Source organism: Schistocerca piceifrons, chromosome 2, assembly GCF_021461385.2.
Source record: "Schistocerca piceifrons isolate TAMUIC-IGC-003096 chromosome 2, iqSchPice1.1, whole genome shotgun sequence".
Lineage (NCBI taxonomy): Eukaryota > Metazoa > Arthropoda > Insecta > Orthoptera > Acrididae > Schistocerca > Schistocerca piceifrons.
The window spans coordinates 356906405-356926629 of NC_060139.1; the positions used below are offsets into that span (position 1 = coordinate 356906405).

Sequence of the window (20225 nt, forward strand, 5' to 3'; positions counted from 1 at the left end):
AAAAAGACATAAAAATACTTTTGTGTTTTAAATGTGAAACCACAAGAACACCAACACACATTCCACCCATATTTACTTAATGTAACAAGAGAGAACTGACTGTAAAAGAAAAAAATGATATTGGAAAAAGTGTTGAAACGTGCACCAACAGCAAGTTAAACAACCAATACATAGAAAATCTCATAGCAGAAACCGAACACATCCTTACATGTGAAGAACAAAAAAATAATTGTGAAATGAACATAGGACTGACAAGAGGATTAATAAAAAAAGAAATGAAAGGCTTAATGAAACAAACCCAGCAGACATACAATACGAACAACCAAACAGAGGCAGTCACCATAAAAACATTAAAACAAACATTAATAAACAGGAACACAGTAAAGACAAGAGCAGATGAGAGAAATGTAACAGTACTTAAGGACAAAGAGCAGTACATCACAAAAACCAAGGAATACATAATTACCAATACCTTACAAAAACTGAAGTTAGATCCAACTACACGATTCCAGGCAAACCTGAACTGAACAGTGAAAAACATTGAAGACACACTTTCAGACAAACAGAAATACTACATAACACAGAAAAACCCACAAGTACTAAACACTTTGCAGCCAACCAAAGATACATAAAGATGATGCACTAATGAGAGGCGTTATTAACTTCAGGAAAGCCCCAACGTACCACATAGCCAAATGTCTCCAAAAGTTAATTACAAAACACTGTAAAACAGAAAACAACATAACAGTGATACACACAGGAAACCTTATATAATACATCCAGAACATACAGGTACCACACACAGCATCATTGAATTCATTCAACATATAAAATATGTATACCTCCATCCCTATCACAGAAACAATAGAAATCATAAGACAAAATCTCACATTCCACAGCAACCTCACCACAGAAGCAATAACAGAAATAATGCATATGCTCAGACTGACAACTGAACAAAACTACTTTGTTTGAGAGTGAATATTACCTACAAAGTGATGGAATGTCCATGGGATCCCCAATATCAGGCACATTAGGAAACATTTTTATCAGTCACCTAGAAAATCAGATATTTGAAAAAATAACCACTAATGGAAGATTTATAATCATGTATTGGTACAGATAAGTGGATGACATATGTCTGTTAGATGAGCCAAATGAAAAAATAAATGAACTTCACCCAGAAATCAACGAAGCATATCAGAACATAAAATTCACACTTGAAAAAGAAAATCAAATAAATTTTCTAGACATAACAATAATAAAAGAAAATGGCAAACATATATTTAACATCGTTAGAAAACCAACAGCCTCAGACACAATAATATATTGCACATATAATCATCCCCACAACCAGAAGCTTGCAGCACTAAGGCATATACCATGTAGATTAAACAGCATCCCAATCAACAAGCGAAATTATGAAAAAGAAATAAGTACAATCATACAATAGCTAGGAACACACATGTAGTACACAAATTCAATCAAAAAAATAAAAACACAAATACAAAACAAACACAACACTTCCAGAATACAAGATGTCATGAGGTGCACAGAGAAGAAGCAGATGATACACTATGACTTACACACATAAACTAACACACAGAGTGGCAAACATACTAAAGAGACAGGGCATCCAAATAGCATATAAAACTGTGAAAACCCTCCATTCTCACTTAAGCCAACCAGCTACCGAGAGGGATAAATTCCAGGGATCAGGAATATATAAACTTGAAAGTCAAATTTGTGATGCATTATACATAGACATGATTTTAAAACACAGTACAAAGAACATATCAGGTGTTGGAAGTACAAAACAAACCATTCCACATTAGCAGAACATTTAAAGCACTCAAAACACCGTAATCACCATCGTACAAACATGGAAAAAGAAATGAAAATAATGTGAATAAACAACCATGACAAATACCTTACACAAATGTAAGGAAACTTTCAGATCCAGGAAGCCATCACTGAAAACAAAAATGTGATAAATGAGCACATACACATCAGTACCGGCTCCCTACTGCACGTAATGAAAGAAATGATAAAATAAGTCCTCTTCCTTGGACATGCAGCCAAAAAAGTAGCAGTAATAAAAAGCTCACCAAAACAAATACTATTTCATAGACATGCATGGATTCATAAATAAACAGATCACAGATCTCTCAAAAATTACACTCAAATTTGGCAATAACATCAGACAGTTGGCTAAACATACCAAAACGTTGCATCAAAACAAGTGTTCAGTTCCTAGTGCTGTGAAATGTGGAAAACAAAAACCCCCAAATGGCAATTATGAGAAGAGGAACAGCACCAAAAATGGAACAGGAACAGAACATGTAGAAAAGTGTCCACACAATCTGTAAGTACAATTTAAAATATTACTAAGTCATAGAAAAAAAACAGCCACCAGAACTGTTTATAACCAGTGGGTACAGTGCCCCAAAATGTAAACAAAATGGTAAAAATGTGTACATATTCCAGGCCACTGAAGATGCCTTGCTGAGGGTAAAGGTGAAACGTGTATAGCACAAAAATGGTTTCATTTAGTTGTAGTTGGAGAGTCCAAAAGTAAAAATTAGCAGTATACTGTAATTCATGCATCTGTTTGGTAGACAGCTTCTGCTGTGAGTTGGGGTTGGCCTTGAAGCTCATACAGCATTTTCCTGTTTACCCTCCATAGTGGGTGTTGAATCTTTGTAGAAAAATTCTTTGGATGGTCTCAGGTTATTCCACAGGAGGGACACATTTACAATCAAACTTGATGCACTGCTATTGTCACAGCAGATTAGACATACTGGCCAGATGCATGCAGACAGGATAGTCAAACAGATTGAACGTCACACAACACATGCAATAGTCATCTGGTAAGTGAGAATATGTTAGGGGCCTCTGGATGTGCCCTTGCCCAATGGGGCAGTGTTGCAGTAGCCAGCTCTAAAAGATGTACTACAGGAATGATGAGGTTGTAAAAAAATTGAGGACTATATTTTTTATATAGATACATAGGACTATATGTTTATATAATAGAGGGAAACATTCCACGTGGGAAAAATATATCTAAAAAGAAAGATGATGAAACTTACCAAACAAAAGCGCTGGCAGGTCGATAGACACACAAACATACACACAAAATTCTAGCTTTCGCAACCAATGGTTGCCTCGTCAGGAAAGAGGGAAGGAGAAGGAAAGACAAAAGGATATGGGTTTTAAGGGAGAGGGTAAGGAGTCATTCCAATCCCGGGAGCGGAAAGACTTACCTTAGGGGGAAAAAAGGACAGGTATACACTCGCGCACACACACACATATCCATCCACACATACATGTGTGGATGGATATGTGTGTGTGTGTGCGAGTGTATACCTGTCCTTTTTTCCCCCTAAGGTAAGTCTTTCCGCTCCCGGGATTGGAATGACTCCTTACCCTCTCCCTTAAAACCCATATCCTTTTGTCTTTCCTTCTCCTTCCCTCTTTCCTGACGAGGCAACCATTGGTTGCGAAAGCTAGAATTTTGTGTGTGTGTTTGTGTTTGTTTGTGTGTCTATCGACCTGCCAGCGCTTTTGTTTGGTAAGTTTCATCATCTTTCTTTTTAGGACTATATGTTTATATATGTATATACAGTGTATATGGGACTGTATGTTTAAACTTACCTTACTTATTTTTTATTAAGACAATTGTTTTACACCATACTAAAATTTACTGTGCAGTGCATAATTAAATACTGCAAGAATTCTCGGAGCATTCAAGTGTGTTGAACATAATATTATTTCAAAAGCATTATTGCACTATTGGTCTCTGTGGCACAACTCAGTGTGTTTATTGCATTCACTTGTGATATTACCCGCGTTGACATAATTTAAACATTACATGGAACATGGGAGGAAGTGCTCGCACGCATGTACAGCTCTTAACTAGAAAATAGAAATTTTTTTCCTTTTGCTCTAAAAAGCTGTATTCACCACCTGTTCCAAATAAACTATTCTGCTTCTGTGAAACTTTGCTTGTTCAATAACTCAGTTCAGTTTTTCATCAACAGATTAACTAAACATATTTGTATGGAGAAGACTACACTGTTGTAAAATATATGTATATATATTAAAGGCTTTGGAAGCAATTTCTAGTAATCCGTCATATTCTCTTTCTTTTTTAGCACGACTTTTTCCTCTCAGGCCCTGAGGTTCAGCAGCAGCAGCAGCACCAGCACCAGCACCACCAAATGGGCTTAAACACAACAAGAAACACATTTTTGTTGAATACAGGTGTCATGGAAGGCCTCCCAATCTTATCGCCACCGACTGGGTCTAAGGTTCCACATCCCGAATAATGGACTTGTAAGCAGTAAATTGTTCTTGCCATTTGTGATTGTATTCCTTTTGAACTGTTGTAACTTATCATCTTGATAGTCTTCCTTCACACAAGATGAATGTGTTTCTGTGTGGCAAAAGCAACTGCCTACACAGTGAGTATTTGCCAGTATCTTACAAACTGAGCATTTAGATTTGAGAAGGTATAATTGAATCAATTAAAAATGTTAAAGATGCTTTTGTTTCCAAATGTTCTTTCACCTTCTCAAGTAATCTTTTTGAAGATTTATAAGTGGTGACACCACTTCCCCAATTATGTAAAATTAAGTGAATCCATTTGAGGTAAATTTTATATTACACACTGAGCATATCTTATTCAATAAAGCTACGAGATTCCATTTCTTGCTGTGCTAACATTCAAAAGGTGAAATTTTAGTACTGCCAGTAAGAACATATAAAAGTAAACAGCACTATTGTAGCTTTTGGAGCTAGTAGTTAATTCCTTGGGGAGGAGAGGTGGATAGTTTGGGGAAGGTTGCAAATGAAGGGCAGATCACTCAGCCCTTAGGATGACAGGCACCCACCTGTCGCAAGGGTGAGAGCAGATAGTGCTTGTCAGCAGTATTAACTGGTTAGTTAGTTTCATGTTGAATGGATCATTTGTATGATTAATTGTAATGATATGGAACAAGTTATTTTATGTTCACATAACACTTTTCATATCTACATATGGCTGCATACTGACCATTTACAAGGGTGGTTTTTTAAGCAAAAATTGGCACAGAGACGCGTGCGCATTGACGGCTGTTGCAAGTGTGTCCTCTATTGAAATTCATGCCCTCTGCAAATGCTATTTCATCTTTGGTGCGCATGTGCATGCGTAAAGGTAAAACTGTGTGTCTGCCTTCTGTCGGAACTCGTGCTCACAGCACTAAAAACAAATGTCACACGCCACTAGATGTGTAATTATGAATAAGATGTTCTCTCCCAGAAGAAATTAGAGAGATCACTGGGCCCCAAGCCTTGTCCAGTTGAAAGCCACTGACATGATTTATAAGATCTTGTGCACAACGTATTTCCACAGGTTCTTTAATCACTGAATCCCAAAAGGATCTCACTGGGGCCAAATTTTTTCGCTTTAAAGCTATATCTTTTGCTTTAAAGCTATACAAGGTGTTACAAAAAGGTACGGCCAAACTTTCAGGAAACATTCCTCACACACAAATAAAGAAAAGATGCTATGTGGACACGTGTCCGGAAACGCTTAATTTCCATGTTAGAGCTCATTTTAGTTTCCTCAGTATGTACTGTACTTCCTCGATTCACTGCCAGTTGGCCCAATTGAAGGAAGGTAATGTTGACTTCGGTGCTTGTGTTGACATGCGACTCATTGCTCTACAGTACTGGCATCAAGCAGATCAGTACGTAGCATCAACAGGTTAGTGTTCATCATGAATGTGGTTTTGCAGTCAGTGCAATGTTTACAAATGCGGAGTTGGCAGATGCCCATTTGATGTATGGATTAGCACGGGGCAATAGCCGTGGCGCGGTACGTTTGTATCGAGACAGATTTCCAGAACGAAGGTGTCCCGACAGGAAGACGTTCGAAGCAGTTGATCGGCATCTTAGGGAGCACGGAACATTCCAGCCTATGACTCGCGACTGGGGAAGACCTAGGACGACGAGGACACCTGCAATGGACGAGGCAATTCTTCGTGCAGTTGACGATAACCCTAATGTCAGCGTTAGAGAAGTTGCTGCTGTACAAGGTAACGTTGACCACGTCACTGTATGGAGAGTGCTACAGGAGAACCAGTTGTTTTCGTACCAGGCACTATCAGCAGCTGATTGGCCTCCACGGGTACACTTCTGCGAATGGTTCATCCAACAATGTGTCCATCCTCATTTCAGTGCAAATGTTCTCTTTACGGATGAGGCTTCATTCCAACATGATCAAATTGTAAATTTTCACAATCAACATGTGTGGGCTGACGAGAATCCGCACGCAATTGTGCAATCACGTCATCAACACAGATTTTCTGTGAATGTTTGGGCAGGCATTGTTTGCGATGTCTTGATTGGGCCCCATGTTCTTCCACCTATGCTCAATGGAGCATGTTATCATGATTTCATACGGGATACTCTACCTGTGCTGCTAGAACATGTGCCTTTACAAGTACGACACAACATGTGGTTCATGCACGATGGAGCTCCTGCACATTTCAGTCAAAGTGTTCGTACGCTTCTCAACAACAGATTCGGTGACCGATGGATTGGTAGAGGCAGACCAATTCCATGGCCTCCACGCTCTCTTGACCTCAACCCTCTTGACTTTCATTTATGGGGGCATTTGAAAGCTCTTGTCTACTCAACCCCGGTACCAAATGTAGAGACTCTTCGTGCTCGTATTGTGGATGGCTGTGATACAATACGCCATTCTCCAGGGCTGCATCAGCGCATCAGGGATTCCATGCGACGGAGGGTGGATGCACGTATCCTCGCTAACGGAGGACATTTTGAACATTTTCTGTAACAAAGTGTTTGAAGTCATGCTGGTACGTTCTGTTGCTGTGTGTTTCCATTTTATGATTAATGTGATTTGAAGAGAAGTAATAAAATGAGCTCTAACATGGAAAGTAAGTGTTTCTGGACACATGTCCACATAACGTATTTTCTTTCTTTGTGTGTGAGGAATGTTTCCTGAAAGTTTGGCCGTACCTTTTTGTAACAACCTGTATATTTTGCTATAAAGCAGACACAATGAACTAGCAGTCTCCAGTGACACACACTCAGGTGGTTGAACAGTTGCCAGGCGAAATGTTGTGTCAAGAAATCAACACGACACGGCTGCAATCCTGAAACCTCTTAGAATATTCAATACACTGGGAAAACTTCTAGAATCGCGTCAGATATGAGTTAGTGATTCCTACCCATCAGCTTTCAAACATTGCACAAACAGGAATTCCTCTATGAAGCAGGAGGAGTTGTCAAGGAGAATATAAGATTATCTTGGCTGAGCACCACATGTTATTACAGCATGATTTTAAGCAATGAAGATTTTCTTTCTTAAAGATAAGATACCTAGAACAGTGTTCCATATAACATTGTTCATTGAAAATATGCAAAATGTCAACTTACTGATTTGTTCCTCCCTAACATTTGCAGTGATTTTAAGGGCAAATGTGGATGAACTAAGCTGTTATAGGAGATCCAAAATGTGCCTCTCCCTTTTTTACAGTCTAAATTCTCATCAGTATGTACACTTAAAAAGATTGAAGTTTTCACATTATTCATTATTTCTTCGCCATATGTTACATTGCAAAAAGAGCTAACTCTGCTAGTTCTATGAGAAAGTATGTGATGTTATTTCAGTAACTACAAAACTGAGTGAAATTTACAAAGAACTTGGCTGTATGAGCCCATTTACGTTATGATGTAGCACCCCTCTCGCCTGAAAGCATACACTGATGAGGTTTGGAGCGGTGTCATAAAGCTTATGTATCATCTGCTGAGGAAAACTGGCACACCACTGTTGTAATGGACCTCGATCTCTTGGGTCATGCATATTGACACTGCTGTGGAGTTGACACAAGAGTTGGTTCCACCCGTGTTTTACCTGGGACATATCTGGTGGTCTTACTGGCCACAAGACCACCCCAAGAGCACATTGATGGTTCCTAGACAGATGTACATCTACATCAACATGGATACTCTGCAAATCACACTTAAGTGCCTGGTAGAGGTTTCATTGAACCATCTTCACAATAATTCTCTATTATTCCACTCCCAAACAGTGCATGGAAAAAAATGAACACCTTTATCTTTCCATGTGACCTCTAATTTCCCTATTTTTATGATGATGATCATTTCTCCCTATTTAGGTCAGTGTCAACAAAATATTTTTGCATTCGGAGGAGAAAGTTGGTAATTGAAATTTTGTGAGAAGGCTCCACCGCAACGTAAAATGCCTTTGTTTTAATGGTGTCCATCCCAGATCCTGTATCATATTTCGCAATAATGCAAAACGTGCTCCTCTTCTTTAACTCATTATTCCTATACGGTAAGGGTCCCTGATAGTGCAGTAGTACTCCAAAACAGGATGGACAAGCTTAGTGTATGTAGGCTTTTTAGTAGATCTGTTACATATTCTAAGTATTCTGGCAGTATAATGCAGTCTTTGGTCTGCCTTCTCATCAACATTTTCTACTGCCAATAAAATTTTTCCGGTTTTGTGACCACATTGTCAGTACCGGTCCATAAAACTACTGACGTTTCAATCACAGTTGCAAGTGACCTCCTTCAGGGCGTTTTTCTATACTGCTGAAAGAGAAAACTTTGTTTCTTATATACCTGCAGATGTGGCTGTTACCTAATTCTGATAGGCTGTTAAGGATGAATGTGAGTAATGTTTGAATTCTTTATTGGTGTTTTTATTACTTCTTTTCATTGATGCAAAACCCGAATTAGATAAGACACATCAGCAGGTATATAAGAAACAAAGTTTTATCTTTCCACAGTAAACAGAAACACCCTGAAGGAGGTCACTTGCAACAGTGACCAAAACATTGTTAATTTTACATATTGACAATGTGGTCACAAACATGGAAAAATTTTGTTGACTGTGACAATGACTGCGGAAGCCTACATTTATATTTAACATTTCCCATGTTTCTTTCCAATTTAAATTGTTCGTAATTGTAGTTCTTAGGTACTTAATTGAATTTATGGCCTTTAGATAACACTGATTTATTGTGTAACCAAATTTTAATGGATTCCTTTTAGCACTCATGTGGATGACCTCACAATTTGCATTATTTATGGTCAGTTGCCAATTTTTGCACCATTCAGATATCTTTTCTAAATTGTTTTGCAATTTGTTTTGATCTTCTGATGAGTTTAGTAGCCAATAAACAACAGCACCATCTGCAGACAACCTAAGATCATTGCTCAGAGTGCCTCTTAAATCGTTTATATAGATAAGAAACAGCAGAGTGTGTATTTCGCTACCTTGGGGAACGCCAGAAATCACTTATGTTTTGCTCAATGACTTTCCATCAATTACTGCGAACTGTGACCCCTCTGGCAGGAAATCACGAATCCACAAGCACACAATTTTACTACAACCCGTTTGTGTGGTACACTGTCAAAAGCCTTTTTGAACAAGCTTTGTCCTGTTAAAAAATTGCACCCAGATAGTGTCACGTGAGAGGTAACACAGCCAGAATGTCTGTTTCCTCACTCACTACCAGTCATCAAGTGAAGTCCTACTCGATGGCTCCCCATACCATAATGTCTGGTGTAACTTCACTAAATCTCTCCAAAATGCTGGAAAAAATGGTACCTCTTGTCAGTTCACTGCCCAACACACCAATGATAGTCATCTGTGGAATGTGAGACCATATATCAGCGGTCCATGCTTCCCAAACACAGCACCATTCCAAATGCCAGCTGTTTGTGTTACATGGAACAGTAATTCCTTAACCTGACCAATGGTGTGGGGTGACACACAATGTTGCACGGAGTCCATTATTAGTCTCAGATAACAAGCTTAGATGTGAAGGGGCTACACACAATGAGGCTCCTTTCAAACTGTCAGCTGCTGATAATGCTATCCCAAATAAGTGGTGTGTCTGTCCTTCAAAGTGATCACACAATATCTGACATTGTTCATGCTTCATATATATCCTACCAGCCCTTATAAGAATATGAAACACAGATATCACTAACACAGCTGGTGCCCATTCCGTCACAGAGATTACCAGCCCATTATGTGTATGTAAATGTAATTACATTGGCATTCAACTATGTCCTCTGTGTGATTCACTTTTTGTTGGGTAGTAGATAGAGAAACAGTGGACCTAAGATTGACCCTTATAGAACCCCATATGTGATTTCTCCACAGTGAGAAGAATGTCCCCTGCTTACTTTGGCTGAATTGTTGAGTACATTTGTCTGCATTCATTTGGTTAGATATGAAATTTTCCATTGGTTGATTGTACCATCAGTTCCATAAGATCTCAGTTTATCTGCAAGAGTATTGTGACTGACTCACTAAATGTCTTAGATAGGTCACAGAAAATATCAGCCAGTGCTGTTTTGTTATTTAATGCTTGTAAAATTTGGTGAGTGAATGTGTAAATGCCATTCTTCTTGAGCAGTTTGTTTGATTCCAAAATCTGATTTACTGTGGATATTACTGTTGCTCAGATGAGATACTGTTCTAGAATAGGTAAACTTCTTAAAAATTTTTGAAAAATCATGTCAGTAGTTGTTGTTGTCACTCATCCTGTCTTCTAGACTGGCTTAACAATGTCATATTTCAATCACCATGGAAAAAGGCCTTGAGAAAGTGATGCATTACATACTTCAGAAAAAGACAGCCCTTATTAGATGGGAACAAGTCTTTAGTACTCTATTGAAAACACCATAAAATGCAATAGACCTTTTTTTTATTTTTGGGAGAATTTATGATTTTCTCAACTTCAGAAAGAGAAGTTAATAAGATATCCATATGATTAAATTTCATAAGCGATGCTTTTTCTTAAGACACTGCTTTGATTTTTCTCTTGAACTGTTTGGTTCTAAGGATCTAGATAAGGTTTCCAGATCATTTTTCTTATCAGAATCAACTATAAAGTCTGCATTGAAATCCCCGTAGACTGTTAACTGCTTGCTGTTGTGTGACAGATATCATAGTAAGGAATCCAAAAACCCTCATAAAAAAGTTTAAAATATCCCAGTGGGGATAGATATACAGTTACAGTTAAAAGAGAACTATTTCTCAGTAGTAATTCACAAGCACATACTTGCGTGTGCTCATCACCACAAAATCTACATGTTTCAATGTTTTTGAACTTTTGTTGTACCTTAATATACAGAGTGTAACTAAACTTCTTGTACTGACTTTGATGATTTGTAGCAGGGACCAAGACTGTTAAGTTTAGCTTGAGGACTCATGTCCAGAAATTTACTGCTTTCATACTACATGCAAAATACAAAACACACATCTCTGTCTGATTTGTACTACTTATAATCTGTGTCTATTTAAAAGTAGGGCGCAATGTCACAATCACTGACAACACAGATACGGTAGCTCCGTACCGTGTTTCAGTACACACAACCATCAATCTGTGGTCCTCCAGCAGCCAAACAATCATAACCCATGCTAATAGATCTTCTTCGAATACCTTATCTCGTAAATCAAGTATTTTGTGTGTCCTCACAGCTAACACTCTAGCAGGTTCAAATCAGGAGAATGTGCAGGGCAAGCGACTGGGCCTCCACAACCTATCCACTGTTGCCCAAGTTGTCTGTCAAGATAATCTCGGACTGCACTTAAAAAATGGTGGGAACCACATCTTTTAAAACATGTGCAGTGCCACATCGTCCAAGAGCCCATGCAATTCACACTCAAGAAATTGGAAATAAGCAGCACATGTGAGATGTGGTAGAACAATGTATGGGCCAGTCACATGCCCATCTGGGAATCTTCCCCAAATGTTCAGACTGTATTATTCCTGAAAGCCATGGGGGTGCACAGCATGTGGGTTTTCATCAGCCTACACATTGCTGTTGCTGGAACTGAGAACACCTTCTCTGGTGAATTTGGCTACATCCATGAAAAGGATCTGCCACGTGAATTACGACTCGTCCACACAACAGTTCGAGAACCACTAGTGGAAGTGGGCTTGTGATGCAAAATCCTGTGTCTTCATTGCTTGTGCCTTCTGGGGGTGGTATAGGTGTAGCAGCTGCTCATGCAGAACATGCCAGACATTTGGTGATCCACACTCATTGTGCCTGCTGTGTTCCTCATACTCATTACCTCCTTTTCTGCTGCATGGAGTACAGCCTCTTCCAACTCAGATGTATAGTGCCACCATGGAGATCCATAGTAGGCCCTGCTGGTGGTGTGTGTGTGTGTGTGTGTGTGTGTGTGTGTGTTTTTCACAAATGTGTAGTTTACCACAGTCGGCAGCAACACACTAAAAATTGAATGTACATACAGCTTGCATTCTGTAATGTAGTGAATGGTTACTTCTATATAGTAGTACAATATGAGCAAATACCATAAGAACAACAGCAGGTAAAAACCTCTCTGGGCAGTTCACAAACGTAGCTGAACAGCATATAAACAAACCTGTAATAGGCATTGGACATCTGTTGAACTGTGAATGACATATGGAATACCTTAGTCAGTGGTGCCGAAAGGTGTTGGTTATTTGGATGTGTCTTGTGATATTTTGCATGTAGTGGGAAAATGGTACATTTTCGAACATGACTGTTTTGATCCTCACTACAAGTCCTCAGTGTTTGTGAAGGGAACTAGTCTCACACAAAGTGTAACAACTCCTCCTTTTCCAGTGGTTATGTGGTGCTCAAACAGCCGCAAGGTGTCATTCTTTTCAGAGCTTTCTAAATTTTTTGAAAAGACGAGAAGCTTTCCTATCTTATTATTCAGCCCTTTAATATTCTGATAAAATAAGCTAACATTACTTTTCTGTTCATTCTTGAGCCTTTTGGAGGTCTTCTCTGTTTTAACTTACTTCACAACACTGCCAGAATTCTGATTTTTAACTCAGATACAGCTGTGGCACAGTATCATCAGGAATATTGCTTTGTGTGGCAGTAGATCCTAACCCCCCTGCCCTCAATCGTATTTCAAGTTCCTTTTCTACAAGAAGAAAACTTACCCTTCCCTCTCTTAGTGAGGTGTCGGAAACATCTAGTATGTCCCAGTCTCCCAGTTGTAACTGCACTCATATGAGATTTCACTTCAGTCAGCAGCAGTAGCCGCCGCCACCTTCTCGACTCCATGTTCACATGGCTCACAGCAGTGTTAAGCCAGAGGCGCTCATGGTGCTATAGAACACCACAAAACTCACACGTGTGTGAAGCAGTCATCATTTTATAATAGATAACTGCGTGATATGCAAAAAGTCTGAAGTAACCAGTAATATTGTCCACTAGGTCATTAATATAAAATACAAGTGAACCTGCTTCACAATTGCTAATGTGTATGGGAATTGGAAATACCTGAATTAGATAAAAATATGGAAACACTGCGAAAAAGGTATGGTTGAACATAAATGCAGGCACTAGTCAAGCCTGCAGGTTGTGCTGTTGTATTTGACCTCGAGCGGGATCTGTGGAATGTCCTCAATATGTTGCAACTGTCAGTCATGGTGACAACAGTGTTCTTTGTATTTGTGTGTGCATTGTAGCAGAGCTAAATGAATTTGAATGTAGGCGAATTGTTGGTCCTTATATGGTGGGTGCTTCCATGACCAAGGTAGCTGAAGTTTTTGGTATTTCAAAGACACCTAATTGAAGAATTATACTGCATACAGGGAAAGCTGAAAACTACCATCCGCCATGTCACAGTGCGGACAAGAGTGTCCCTCGAGTGATCATTACACTCGATCATTGAAGAAGACTGTAACAAAAAATAAGATGATGGCAGCTGCAAAAGTCATTGCAGAACTGAATGTTGCACTCACAAACCATGTCAGAACCAAAACAACATGAAGGGAACTCTGTAAGCAAGGAATTGCAGGGAAGCTGGGATTCAAACACTGGTCATTAATGTTGCAAATCCCTGTGACAGGAAAATGTGGCACTGAAGCTATAAAATGTAGTGTGTGGAGCAATGGAAGAAAGTCACTTGGTTAGATGAGTCTCGTTGCACCCTGCTTCCAAGTTCCATCCAAGTTTGTCTGGTGTATGCTCTCTCAAGCGTACAATGCAGAATGCTTGCTGCCAAGAGGGAAACAGTGTGGGATTTGGTGGTTATTTGGGCAGCCTTATCATGGTTCTCCATGAGGCTGATGTGTACTCTGTGTGGGCACATTACTGTCAAGGATTCCGTGACCATTTTGGCTGATCAGGTCCATCCCATGGTACAACGTTTCTTCCCTAATAGTGATGCCGTGTTCCAAAACTAACAGGGCATCTGTTCACACAACTCGCATCTTCGAGGATTGGTTTTGTTAGTATAAGGATGAATTTTCACATTTCTGCTGGCCACCACAATAACCAGATATCAATATTACGGTTCTTCGTGGTCTACTTTGGAGAGAAGGTGCATGATTGCTACTCATCTCAGTCATTATTTCCTGAACGTGTCCACGTTCTGCAGCAGGAATGGTATAAGTTCCCTTAAATCGTACTGGACCTGTATTTTGTTTTCATTTATGGTTTTTATTGTTTTTAATGTTTTATGAATTTTTGTACACAATACTACCACAAAACTTCAGAATTTACATACAACTGACCATGCAAAAACCACTCAGATTGTAAATCAATTTCAATGTATTTGAATGTCTGACCCTGAACCTTGCTTATTGACACTGCAATAAAAGCTTGATTCACTTTAATTGAATAGGTAAATTGGTTGGGATCATTGGTATGTGCGTATGAGAGAGAGAGAAAGAGAGAGAGAGTAGACATCTCCAACTGCTGGATATTTGAGGATCACAGGTTCACTGACAGTATTTTACGAGAGTAAGTTAATTATTGTCCGCAAAGTAGTTATAAAATTTTATTGTAATCAAATACGAAACTTACAAGAACATCATATTTCGACATAGTCTCCTTGCATTTCAACACACTTGGTCCATCATTGTACAAGCTTCTGGATGCCTTCATAAAAGTAGGTTCTCGGTTGAGCTTCGAGCCAGGAATGCACCACTTCTGTCACTGCTTCGTCCGAAGCATATCAACTAGAGATGTGTCGAACTCGTTCATTGCCGTGAACTGCTTCATTCATTTCACTCTTTGCCGTGAAGCGTTCAAATGAAGTAGCTCATTCATGAAGTACGGAAGCCTGGCGAAGTTCCCCAGTTTGCCGCTCAGCCGCGGCTTCGCTCGCTTTGCCTCGCTCGTACAATAAAGCTTTGTAATACTTCATAATTTTACCAACAGATGGCCGAACTATGCAGTAACGTGCACGCAACGTTTTACGCTCTTACAGCGTCTGAGTTAACTTAAATAGAGCATGGTCGTAGGGGACAAAGGAAAGATAAACAGATAAGCCTGTCACATATAAAGAAGGTATTACATTACCCAAAAAAGTCATTATCTGCCAAATGAAACATTATTTGTTGTATTCATGGAGCGCCGGCCGGAGTGGCCGTGCGGTTCTAGGCGCTACAGTCTAGAGCCGAGCAAGTTCGAATCCTGCCTCGGGCATGGATGTGTGTGATGTCCTTAGGTTAGTTAGGTTTAATTAGTTCTAAGTTCTAGCCGACTGATGACCTCATAAGTTAAGGCGCATAGTGCTCAGAGCTATTTGAACCATTTATTCATGGACTAAAAACTAGGGCTACCAACGAAATGCAGAGTCAATTTTATGTTCCTTTTAAAATTTAATCCAAAATAGAACGAATATGTTTACCACTGTCATAAAGTCTGTATACCTATGTTAAGTGATTATTCAGAAGTTTTCCTGTAGATTTTATTTTTGTTGAGAATAATAACCCTCCAGATTCAAAACGTAAACTGGCACCTGTAGTCATTGGTACGATTTCAGGTGTGAAATCCCACTTTCAGTGTTATTTACAAACCTTTTATTTTCATGTTGGCTGTGCGTGTTCACACAGCCAACCTCTTCGTTTGTATCTTTAATATTCATTTGTCTGCAAGCGCTGCCAACGGTAGGCTACCCGTAGACGTGAAGTTTAACTGCACAAATAGTCACAGGTAATGATGTCAGCACTGCAGGAAGCAGCTGACACTACCTTCCCCTCACCCCTCATCGCCTCTACCCCTCCTAACCCTATCGTTCCCCACAAACACCGTGTGATTCGTCGACAGGCAGTAGAGGGAGGACTGAAGTGAAGGGAGGATGAGTGACGTAGCGCCGATGTAGTGGGAGAGGGAGAGGGAGAGGGAGAGGGAGAGGGAGAGGGAGAGGGGAAGAGAGTGAGTGAACTAGAAAAAAGTGTGGAGTGTGCTATCTGTGAGGAGTTTGAAGTACCAGTTCATTGAAACTGAGTGGTTAGTTCACACTTCACTGGAGTGAAGCGTTCATTTGAATGACTCATTCACGAGCTCCCCATCACTAATATCAACTGTCCCTTAATGCCTGTTTGAGTGGACCAAACAAGCGATAGTCCGAAGGGGCAAAATCGGGACTATATGGAGGATGATCCAGTCCTTCAAATTTGAGTTTCTGGAGAGTTTCAACAGTGAGGGCAGCAGTATGCAGATGGGCATTGTTGTGCAACAAAACTACTACTTTTGACAGCAATCTTCGGCATTTGCTTCGAATTGTTGCTTTACCCTGGCAGTTAGCATCTCGCTGTAATGTACACTGTTTATTGTTGTGCCCCTTTCCCCATAATGTTCCAGTACTGGACTTTGTGCATCCCAAAAAACCGTAAGTGTCAGTTTTCTTGCGGACGGTTGGGTCTTGAACTTTTTCTTGCGTGGCAAATTTGGATGATTCCATTCCATACTCTGCCAATTGCTCTCTGGCTTGTAATGATGGATCCATGTTTCGTCACCAGTAATGATCCTATCTAAGAAGTTGTCCCCTTTGTTACCCCCCTCCTCCCTCCCCCCTCCCCCCTCCCCTCCCCCCTCCCCCTCCCCCCTCCCCCCTCCCCCCCTCCCCCCCTCCCCCCTCTCCCCCTCTCCCCCTCTCCCCCTCTCCCCCTCTCCCCCTCTCCCCCCTCTCCCCCTCTCCCCCTCTCCCCCTCTCCCCCTCTCCCCCTCTCCCCCTCTCCCCCTCTCCCCCTCTCCCCCTCTCCCCCTCTCCCCCTCTCCCCCTCTCCCCCTCTCCCCCTCTCCCCCCTCCCCCCTCCCCCCTCCCCCCTCTCCCCTCTCCCCTCCCCTCCCCCCTCCCCTTCCCACCCTGTCTCCCCCCCCTCCCCCAATACAGATAATTCGACTTCCATCTTTGCCCCTCCCCACCACCCAGATCAGCTCATAGGTATCAAATTGTGAACATATACCACATTTTGTAAAAAGGGACAGAATTTACATATGTCAATAATAAGTAAAGCAAACTGAGGACTGGAATTAGTAACTAACAGAAGAGTGTGTAGATTAATAACTGGCAGAAAAAAAGTGGATTATCTCAGTTTCTTTGTTAAGTAGATTTATTTTACAGGAAAAAATTGAGAGAGAGAGAGAGAGAGAGAGAGAGAGAGAGAGAGAGAGAGAGAGAGAGAGAGAGAGAGAGAGAGAAACAAACCTTGTTTATTTTTCTAGTGCATGATAAAAGAAATCTTCTGCATATTACCTTTACTGCAAACTGGCTGTGTGCAGAAGTTTGTAGAATGTCAGCTTCCACTTAAGTTGCATCTACTGTCAAGTTGAACTATTCTGCCTTTTAATGTTGAATATTTCTATTGGATTTCAGGTATATTCACTACTTTGTATCTTGCAGCAAGTGTTTATGGAGATTCCATTGAGGCCAGGCCGCAAGAATAATTGAATGTACACACATAAACAGCATAGCAAAGGTGACAATGCAAATAGTCCACATCATTGTCTTATTAATTTTTATCACAGTACAAATCCTAAACAGTTGTTTTTCAGTAAATATTGTGACTCCTACTCTGCAGAAAGTGTTCTTATTGTTGAATCAGTGTTTTTTATCCTTCAACGCTATTTTCAGAAAGATTTTTCTATGTTATTGTTGCAATGTGTATATAATGTAGACTTATAAAATTCTGTTGTAAATGGCATGAATAAAATATTTATCCTCAGTAGTAAATTCTATGTGCAATATTTTTTGTGGCATTCTTGTAAGGTGAATATCAAAAATCCATTGAATAAAACAATGGAAAGTCCGGGATGGAATATAACAATATTATGAAAAGGAAAGTTGCCACCCACCATATAGCGGAGATACTGATTTGCAGATAGGCACAACAAAGACCTTGTTGGCCGAAAGCTTGTTTGTGACACTTTCTTTGTTGTTCCTATCTGTGGCTCAAATATCCATTGTTTACCTCTATCACCAAAGAACTCTTATATACTTACAAGAATCAAATGAAACTTTCAAATAAGAGTAAATCAAATGTTGACAATATGAGCATCATTTTCTTGATATAATTTTTAATAATGAGTAATTTTAAATTTCCAACAATGTAGAAACACACCAAAAAAGAATTAAAATAAGTTTAAAAATGTTCTGTTCTGTTTTGTTGATTTCAAAGCAATAGATTTCTTTGTCATGTCCCGTATGTCAGTTCATGGCTTTTATGTTCCACCGAATGTGCAAAATTTAAGCCAGACACCGTAACACAAACGGGCAACAGTTGACAGACTCATTCCAGAATAACTGGGCTAACTCTGTCTTATATAACTTACCTAACAATATGAGCTCTATGTATGCTGCCATAGTGAATTTAATAAAATAACAGTATGGAATAAGCACATCTCGCACACACACACTCCAAAAGTCAAGAAAAAAATTTACTTGTTTTAACTGCTCAGTAACTTTCATACCCATAAACATTAATAATTTTTTTTTAAATACAGCTCATTCCCACTCTTCTCGACTTGTAATCTGGCAGTATTACAGCCTTCTTTGTCACTTGTCGTAGCAAGAAACTTTGAAAATTCAAACAACAATTACAGACAAGGTTGGTCATTGAATACATATTAAGCAAGATGAGAAAGAACACACATCCTTGAGGGAAACCATTCATGTGCTCTCTCCATCAGCTGTGCCTGTTCAGAAAGTGAACACAGAATTTCATGTTGTGTAGAAAATTGATATTATTTTTCAAGACTAAAGTTCTTTGTTGTTTTGAAAAGCTTACTAAATAGGATTTCGCGTAATAATGTGTTTTTGTATGGCTGTATAACAAAAATTACACCCATTACTTTGTTCAGCTCATTCCAGTCCTTTGTATATTGTCTGGTTAAGTATTGGTTCTGTGCATTGTTTACCTCTTCTGAAGCTGGAGTGTTCAGCTGAAGTTTTTCTTCAACCAGTGGTACAAGATGATTGCTATCTCAGTAGCTTTTACACCCATGGACATCACGGGGATTAAATGAGTTGTGCATGCAACCTCTTACTTGAAGCATTCAGAAGTAGACCGTGCCACATGTGGTGCTGCAGAGAAGTGATGCATCTGTCACACACGTGTGATCTCCTCATCCTTGAGTGATTTCTGAAACACTATAGTCAATATTGTTATCCTCTTTCTTCCCCCTCCAATAATCATTACATGATTTTCTTTATCAAACTGTGAACAGAAAGCCTAAATCAACTGTAAAATTGACAAGGCCTGCATATGGATTAAAAATTCTAACAACTTTGTATTCACTACCCTGGGACTTAAATACTAGTTCTGATTTTCCCCTTTCGTGACTGTTAAAGAGCAGAAGTAACTTCTTGGTCAAAACCTACCAACTACCATTTGCCTTAACTTTATCTTTTTTCTCTGTCTTGTTGGGCATCCCTGAATGTCCTGGGTAGTATTCATACTTCTGCAGGGGGTAGAGATAAAAAAAAAGTCACATACCATAAAATGGGGTGAATGCGAACATAGGGGTGAATAGGATCAATTCTGGCGGAAAAACTTTAAAACAATAGAAACTACACAGGATTGCAATAAAATATGGAAACCAGTGCATCAATTGGAAGTATTGCTCTTGCAGAACACATTCACGGACATTTTGTGTTTCAATAGTGCTACACTGGCTTCTAGAGCACTGTAAACATGTGGACGGGGATTCCCATTATTTATGTGTGTTCCGTAAACTTGGTATACAGTGGTGTGTGGTTGGGAGTTGTGTATCGTCAAAATCAGTGCTTCTATGAAGAATTGTGTTCCAAATTCAGGTCCTCCTTTGTTTTTGGTAAGTATTAAATATATTTCTTCATTTCATTTTATTTCACTAGAATGAACACACTTTGCTAAAAAAAAGGGGGGGGGGGGTGTGAATAGGATCAG

At 39.6% G+C, this 20225-nt stretch overlaps 1 protein-coding gene across 2 annotated transcripts in view; it reads left to right on the top strand.

Annotated features, from left to right (window-relative positions):
- LOC124777821 (Golgi-specific brefeldin A-resistance guanine nucleotide exchange factor 1) overlaps positions 1-18031 on the top strand; it is a 311144-nt gene extending 293113 nt beyond the window's left edge. For both annotated transcript variants that reach the window (XM_047253343.1, XM_047253342.1), the window contains exons 33-34: positions 4155-4335; positions 17675-18031. In XM_047253343.1, the coding sequence (XP_047109299.1) occupies positions 4155-4328 (174 nt within the window). In that variant the 3' untranslated portion in view covers positions 4329-4335; positions 17675-18031. The remainder of the gene's footprint in view (positions 1-4154; positions 4336-17674) is intronic.
- Positions 18032-20225: the final 2194 nt, after the last annotated feature.